Genomic DNA, 8,334 nt, shown 5'->3' with positions numbered 1-8,334 from the left:
ATTAACTCTAGGTGTGTTCATCTTCAGCTGGATTTAACTGAAAGGTGAGAGTTGCCGTTGCAATTGGGGGCATGGAAATTAAAAAAAAAGAGGCCCCTGAATTTAAACGCTTCTGTTTCTGTAGTGACGTGGCGCGAGGGTTTTGTACTGAGTACGTTATCATGATGAAGTGGCTTATGCAGTACCTACCGTGTCAAATACACAGCTGTTTTTTTTTGTTTTGAAGGTAGCCACAGAAAACATTTTAATTCAGTACTCCTACTGCTTAATGCCTATACTATATAAATACCAATGAACTGGGTCTATAATTTGTATTTTTATATAAGTTTTATTTTGCTAAACATGACAATAGTACATTAAGATTAGGCTACAAGAAAATACTTTTTACTGGTATAAAAACATGGATTTTTGGAAGTGAATGGTAGCATCCAAAATCGCGTACTTCCCTGCTATGTGACAAAAGAAGTATGTCTGAATTCACTCAGTAAATATTTCAAAGTCCAAAAATTCTGCATACAGGTCTTCTGTCATTGTGTCCTAGAGAGAGCACAAAGGTGGTTTTAGTCACCTGCCGGTGTGAACAGGACTTTAGGAAGCTACTACATGTGCAGTGATTGTCAACAATCCCAAAACTCAACTACAGTAGTTGAGCAGACTTGTCACAGGAGTTGTAATGGTTGTCGCAGGATTTACAGGCCTGGGTAAGAATTTTATCTCTCATGGGCGATCAGTGTCTACTTGAACTCCACCCCCAACACTCTGAAAAAAAAAAAAAAAAAAAAAAAAAAAAAAAAAAACTAAACAACCGGGGTCTGACACAATATTACACCATATAAAGCATTACAAAAAGTAAACACAGGACATTATGTACAGTACCACTGACATAAAAAGTGCAACCATTTAGAGGTGCAACGTCTTGTGACTGCGGCAGTAGCCTTAAAAAACAAAAATTTGCCTGACTGCTAAATTGATACAGAGATGAACAGCATAGCTTTGGAATAAATCGTGGCTGTTTTATGCACTGTTGTTCTTGTTGGTTGAAGTTGGTGGCTCAATCCCGTAAATGACTCAAAAGGGTCACGTTCAGCAGTCTGACGACTGTTTAAGAGATAATTAATAATAGTGCTTAATTAACGCTGCCAAGCCAACTCCATCTTAACTTAGATCTGGTGGTTTCACAACACTATGTGTATATACGGGCGGCTGGTCACAAGTCTGTGGCGGGGCATTTAAAGAGTTACTTAATTCGTGACAGTCATGATGAACGTTTAATGCTAGTATTACTCTGGTTCCTGCATCGCTTTAACACCACTACAGTCCAGTTTGGGGGTCTTCACTGTGAAGGAATGGCCAGTACTTTACGGCAGGCAAGAACATTTTGGCGTCGCCTGAGAGTGTCTATGGGAGGGTGTGTTGCATTACCAATACAAGACTGCCCTAAAGCACATAGATGCTGTGGTGGGTTTCTTGTAGTGTATCATTTCGAAGACAAGGTGCAAGGTTACGTGTGAACTGTCGGTGTGGATGAAATGTCACAAATGTGCACCACAAGCGTTCGAAACGGATGTTACTGGTCTAAGACATTTAATGTGAAAAGCAACTGAGCTGCTGCATTCTCTCACCGATGTAGGCTTATGTTACTGTAGAGTATTAGATTTAGACATCAGAAAGTAATTTGGTCAGGGGTTTTCCGCTGTTCTCAGGGGGTGGTTTTTGGGCATTAATGGGAACGGCGTCAATGCTCAGCTGTTATAGAATAGACGGGGCAAACACCCACTTGCCTTTTGGGGATCAGTTTCTACACTTGTGGCGGCAGTGAGGAGGACCTCCGAATGAAAACCACAATCAGACAGAGATTCCAGCCACACGCGCAGCAGAGTATCAGCACTAGCGAGACAGGACAGATAGCCTGTTGATGAGTAGAGAGACACCAGTCATTAGTTTGAGTGAAACTGTCAGTTGAGTCTATTGATACAGTAACTCCCCTCTCAGTGGCCCTGCTTTACTTTGGTGACATCCTAATTTACTGCTTGCTTTTGATTCAGGTTTTGGGGGAATCTTGTGCATTCACTGACACAAAGATAGTTGAGCTACCATGCTACAAATAACGCAGAGAAGTGTGAAAGAAAGACTCTAAATCACATGGGGGGGAAAAAAAAAACTAAAGAAAACTGCTAAGTGACTGCTCATGTTGGCTGAATCTCTAACACGAATAGGATACACAATCTGAGCTCTGGTCTACGATCACTGAAATCGCAGCCTCTCGGTCCTGATACTCAGATTCAGTAAATATAGAAACAACAAATACAACTGCTGACATGGTCCTCACGTTGGTTGTGCCCCCTTGTGTCTGGGTGTTTGGTTGGGACGTTGTGTGAACTTATGTGGTGACACCTGTCTTGAGTGCCGTGTTGGCAGTTGCTTTTAGGTGATTGGTCTCCCCCGCCTCAGGGTGTTTATATAGCCTTGCTTTTCCCCTTTTTCAGTTGTAGAGTGTGGGCTGTTCCCAGTCCTGTTTCTGGGGTCGGGGTTTAGCAGGTGTGCAGTTAAAAAAAGAATAACCTCTTGCCTTGAGCTCGCTCTCTGTGCCGCCTGCGCTTCTGCTCAAGAAAAAAAAAAAAAAAAAAAAAAATCTGTTTAAAAATATGTAATATGGAACACGGCACATTATCACTTGACCACGCCGGTTTGCACAAACACAGGCAGACCCCCCAACTTACAACACAGAAGCATTTTCGGGACAAGCGGGGTACGATTATAAACTCTGAAACAGACTGGGCTACCGGTACAGAAGTGAGATTCAGTCCAAATCTAGTGTGTGAATCCTAGCTGTAACCACACAATCTATGACCACATAACACAGGCCCATACAAAAAACTTTCAAAAAAAAAAACAACTAAAAATTACAAAAATCAACTCTACCGCAAAAAAGGAGGTCGACTGCTAACTTTGCTCAAAGCATCCCTCTACTTTGTTACCTTTGTGCAATTTTCTTGTGCCGGTATGTCGATATTAAGAGTTCATGAATGATTCATTTCAATATTTAAAATATAAAGACATAAAAAATAAAGAATTAAAGAAAAAAGATTAATGAATGAAAAAAATATAAACATTGAAAGTTATAGATCCACAAAATCATTTCAAATATAAATCACTGCATTTCAACCACAAAGAGTATATTAAACACCACAAATATAAAACTAAAATGCGTTTTTGAGAGCGCAATGAGTCCTGATTAAACTCCTCGAAATGTAAATACTGAAAGGGGCAGTATGGGTCTCTATAGCTCATGTTGTAATATTAAGAGGCATACAGTGTGTGCTTAGTTAAAAAAAAAAAAAATTAAAAAATAGATAAATAAATAAATAAATAAATAAAGCATAAATTGCAGTCTCACTACATCAGTAGGCGGTGGTGAAATTGCGTGATGGGTTATGGAAATGCACTCTTCGACTGAATCTCGAGAGGTAGGTTGATCTCGTTCTGAGTCTGATGCATACTGCGTGTGCGGTTGTTTGTAACCAACGACTCTGTGCCGCAAAACCTAAAATAATAGCTTCATGCTTTTCCCAGGTGTAAGGGGTGTGCCTGGCCAAATATGTGAGAGTTTGCAGCATGGAACCATTGTTCAATAAAAATGAACGGTATACTTGTGATAAAACTGAACGGAAACTTTTGTCTGAAACTATCAAAAAGATGCCCCTTGACACAAGAGGCAGGCCCCAAAACACCCAATGAGAAACTGAAAAACCAAAAAAAGATGGAACTCAGGCGCATCAAATTTTAGGGAGGCCAGGCGCTCCAATTTCCGATTGTCGTTCTGGGTCTTATGTTTCTGTTCAAGATTCGTTTCGGGCTAATCGTGGCTGAATGCATGCGCATGCCACATCGATTTGGGCGTACTGCTACCCACAGTTTTTCGTTTGGTGTTGCGACACAAACCTCGCGTGGGGCCGCGGGGTGTTAACAGGTCTTTACTTCTTGATTGGATGTATTGTAGGATGTTGTGATGGAGCAGGGTCTCTCTGATGCGCTTGGGAAGTACAGACGTCACTGTGATGGCGCGTAGATTGGAAAGTGAACGAAAGTTAATTTAAGCTCATACCCATTTTACCCTGTAAAGAAAGTTGCTTATACAAAGATTTTAATCTTGCGCATTGATTTTACAAGCTCTTTTTGTTCGAGTTCAGAAGAAACTGTACCAATTATCACACTACTCAGGGCTCAAACGTTTGGGATGATATTGGGTGTGTTTGTCAAGTAAGATTTTGCCCGGCTTCTCAGTACATATGAAAAACATTATATTTGGCGCATTATGACTCTGACCCAACAAATGAAAAGTGATCCGTTGTGGTTATAATTTAATTTGTTTCAACTAACCAACATTCACATTCACCATCATGCAAATTTCTCCACCTGTTCTCTGTGTTTTCTAAAACAACGCCTATGGACAACTATTTGAAATGTAATCTCGTATCTACTAATAACGAAAGCTATTGGGGACTGATAGAATGGCTCTGCCTGTGGAGGTTGATCTCCTGTTAATTGTTACTGCATTTTGGCCGCACTGTTTTCTTTAGTTCGATTTATTGCTTTTATGGGGTTTTTTTTGGTTTTTTTTGTGTTTGTTTGTTTTTGGAGTTGTTGGAATTGATGTGGATATTATGTGATGTATGGTTTATCCTTTTTAATGTTTTTGTCTTCCTGCATAATAAAAAGAGGATCCCGAAACAGCCGAAAAAAAACTCTCGCAAGTGATTTGTATGCAATACGTGTGCCTGTCTTATTCAAATATGTAAATAATATTTGTCCTTCAATCGTCTCATCGTCTGTACAGGCTGAGCATCTCAGGAGAGACACGGAGCGCATCATTCTTTCCTCCGCTTGTTCCTTCAAGGCGCTTGAAAGAAGCTTGTGTTACTGAAGTAACCAATAACATCGATTACAAAGTTTTATTCATGTTACTCGTGTGCACCAGTTCGTTGCGTGGTGGTTGTTATTGTTAGGCAGTTCGTGGGGTGAACACAAGCTTGACTCAAGCTGCTTGAATGGACAAGAGCTCATCTTACAGACTTAGCACGATCGAAGGCCAAATAGCTATTTACATATTTAGTAATACAAATCACCGCGAGATAGTGGGGGTTCCAATCATGGCCGCCATGAGTGGGCATCGTACTGCCCCGGTCAGAGAGCGCCGTCCTCAAAGTTCACTATCCCATCAGAAGTAGATCACTGTTAAGCCCGCCCCCCGAGAGGGTTGTTGTCAAAACACCAAACGAAAAACTGCGAAGCGTATGGCGAAATCTGTGGCAATTGCATTCAGAATCCACGCTTACGCGAAGAAAACGAATACTTTGAAAAACATTAACAAAAAATAATGAAGCTATTTTGAAGAGCCTGTTAAATTTTTGCGACTGAGTTCATTTTTTTTTTTTATTTTCATTGTGTTTTTCTTCCTTTTGTAATGGCATATTTTTGATAGTTTCTGAAAAAGTTACGTTCAGTTCCATAAAGTTACGTACATTTTTATTGAACCAAATGTAATTCCATAGACTAGAGTATTAATTTTTGTGTGTATATTTCCCGAGGTGTTTTAAAAGTGTTTGAAGCAAGTCTCTGCAGTATTAACCATGTTATAAGTTGATTTATGAGTTTGCACGTGTTAAGAGTTCATCATAACACGAATGTTGTTTATGGAGAATATAACGGAGATATCGTTCTAATAATTCATGCTGAGTTATAGGATTATATGTACTATGTTAAAACGTAATGTTTAACTCATTGAATCTCGAGAGTTTGAGAGCGAGCTACTAAAAATATTAAATCATTGTTAAGGAGATCTAACCAATCAGGAACCACTTTATGGATGACGTTGGAAAAGGACGATAGGTGGCGAGCTAGAAACTTCCCGACCTCTCCTGTCAGCGAGCGGAGTAAGAGAATGACATTGCGTTGTTCCTGAGGTCCCTGATATTAATCTTTGAAGTTTGCCTAATTTGTGTGCGTTTATGCAAAAATGTAAGTCTATATACTTCTTTGTGATAGTTAATAGTTATCCTGCCCTGTTACAGCTTTATTGTTTATGGAAATTAGCGAGTGTTTGTCCTCCTCAGCGTTCGTCCGAAGTTCACGCTGACGTAGTTACCATAAATATAAAGATTATGCATATAAAGTTATTTATTTACTTTATTCCTTATGAATCATCGCTTTGGTGTAACATAACTCAGTTAATAAGTGTTTAGATATTGATTTCATCATATTCTCCGTAATCCCGTTCAGAACGATTGATTCTCAGGCACTTTATAACAGACACACGGAGAATTTGCAAATCACTCCGTTATACATGCGGATTTAAGTATTGCAGTTAACTAAGATTGTATTAGATGTATATCTAGCATGTATGTATGTTGTCATTATATTATTGTAATATGTTATTGATTTGTTTATTTCAGACCACACATTTACAACCAGTAAAGTCAGAATGTTCTGATATCCTGTGCTGTGTTTTTACTGACCACCCTGAGGCGAGCACAATCTCCTGATCAGCACAATAGTTCAAACTTCCCTACAATGTGGTCCTTCGAGCCGGAGATTGTGTGCTACCATAGAGACAGGATGTCAGAGCAACCTTCCTTTAATAGTGTGCGCCCACGCCGCAGAACCCAGCTCCAGCCTATCTCCGGGACTATGAGGTACAATATCATATGCAACCAACTGATCCAGTTATAACCAGCCCCATGCAGCATTCAAATGTACAAGTAGAGGAGCCAACAACAAAGTACAAAGGAGAGACAAGCCTAGAATATCACTCTCTGATCGTAGTGACTTTCCCGTTTTCAAGTTCACAACCTTACATCACTGAAGCAGTACTGGAGCCATGAGTAGTCCGGATTCCTGTGTTGACAGACAGTGTTCTACCACACTGCACTATGAAGGAGATGCAGAAGAGGAGGAGAGGAGGGCATATGCTAACAAGAGGATGAGGTCTTCATTTCATATCGTTTAGACACAGGTTGGAGGTTCAAGACCTGAAAAGGGAGAATATGCAGCTACGTGAAGACTCAGATGGGTTCTTAAAGAGGAAAATTCGGCAGTTACAGACCTCCACAAGATATGCAGAATTTTAAGGCTGCAGCAGCAGTCAGCCTTACCAGCACCTCAACCGCAGAGTCAGACCAGTGCAATTCCAGTGCCATTCCCTAGAACCATTTATAGACAACCTGAGGTAACAGCACCAATGTCCAGTGCCCTACATTCACAACCTACTCCACGTAGACCCCAAGCACCACTTAGGGAGAGTTCATTTAAGCCAGGGTGCAGACACATATGCCTACAAGTCCAGACCACAGCCTGCTACCGCCCCATAATCTGCCATATTCTTCTCACACGGGGCGGCCTCAGAGCAACGTGTATGTCCAGAGACTTCCTACAGGGGGCCCACAACCAACGATTCCATATTTCACCCGTCATGACCCCAGCGAGTTACGATTCGCTCGTCTAAAGTTGGCCCTTGACAATCTGCTTCCTGATGATGAAACTGATCTATTCAAGTATCAGGTCCTTTTAGATCATCTGAAATTTGAAGAGGGCCCCGTCTAATTGCAGACTCATTCCTCAATTCCCCTTGGCCATACACAGACACTAGATGACCTGCAACTTACTGACAGATTTGGAAGACCTCACCAGTTAGCTTAACCTAAAATAGCAGCGGTCATGGATGCCCCTGATGTTCAGCCTGGAGATTTGGCCAGTTTTGATAGAGTTTGCCCTTCAAAATCCAAGCTCTTGTGGGTCTCCTGAAAGCATTAGGTCCTGAAGGTAATTAGAAGTGGGAATTACAAATGTGGTTCACCATGTAGCCCGCCTGCGACGGCTTATAAACTTATCCCCCAGATACGTGCCTCCTTCTAGACGACCATGCCCTATCCGTCTGGTGCAGTCTATACTCTACTGGATTTAGCAGAGGACAAGTGGCTCAAGTTTGAATCCTGGTGCCAATATTGTGATGACCTATATCAAAGAAAGGATCAGAGACAAGAATAGTGCAAACAAAATCAAGCTCAGTAGTAAAGCCTAGACTTGCCACTGTTCTTCATGGAGCTGATTCAAACCCCCTAACACAGCTACACAGTACTGTCACCCCGAGCAGTCAAACCCAGGCCAGAGGCTTGAACAGAGTAGGGTGTGTGTGCCCATATTGTGACAGTACAGAACACTTCCTAAGCCAGCATGCCACCACCTTCCAGAAATTCAAGTAAAGAAGAGATGATTAAATGGACAAAGGACAACAACCGTTGCTGGAAAATGTGGGCGTCACACTTAGCGAAAAATTGC

The 8,334-nt window shown here is 41.1% G+C and overlaps 1 protein-coding gene across 1 annotated transcript in view; it reads right to left on the bottom strand.

Annotated features, from left to right (window-relative positions):
• The window catches only part of LOC109061567 (hepatocyte cell adhesion molecule-like), a 28,399-nt gene extending 24,290 nt beyond the window's left edge, over positions 1-4,109 (bottom strand). The window contains exons 1-2 of the mRNA XM_042748928.1: positions 4,106-4,109; positions 1,778-1,909 (exon numbers count right to left, since the gene is read on the bottom strand). Of these exons, the coding sequence (XP_042604862.1) occupies positions 1,778-1,909; positions 4,106-4,109 (136 nt within the window). The remainder of the gene's footprint in view (positions 1-1,777; positions 1,910-4,105) is intronic.
• Between the last annotated feature and the right edge of the window lie 4,225 nt (positions 4,110-8,334).

This window comes from Cyprinus carpio, chromosome B22, assembly GCF_018340385.1.
Source record: "Cyprinus carpio isolate SPL01 chromosome B22, ASM1834038v1, whole genome shotgun sequence".
Lineage (NCBI taxonomy): Eukaryota > Metazoa > Chordata > Actinopteri > Cypriniformes > Cyprinidae > Cyprinus > Cyprinus carpio.
The sequence above is the reverse complement of the archived record's forward strand: the minus strand, read 5'-3'. Positions and strand labels throughout refer to the sequence as shown.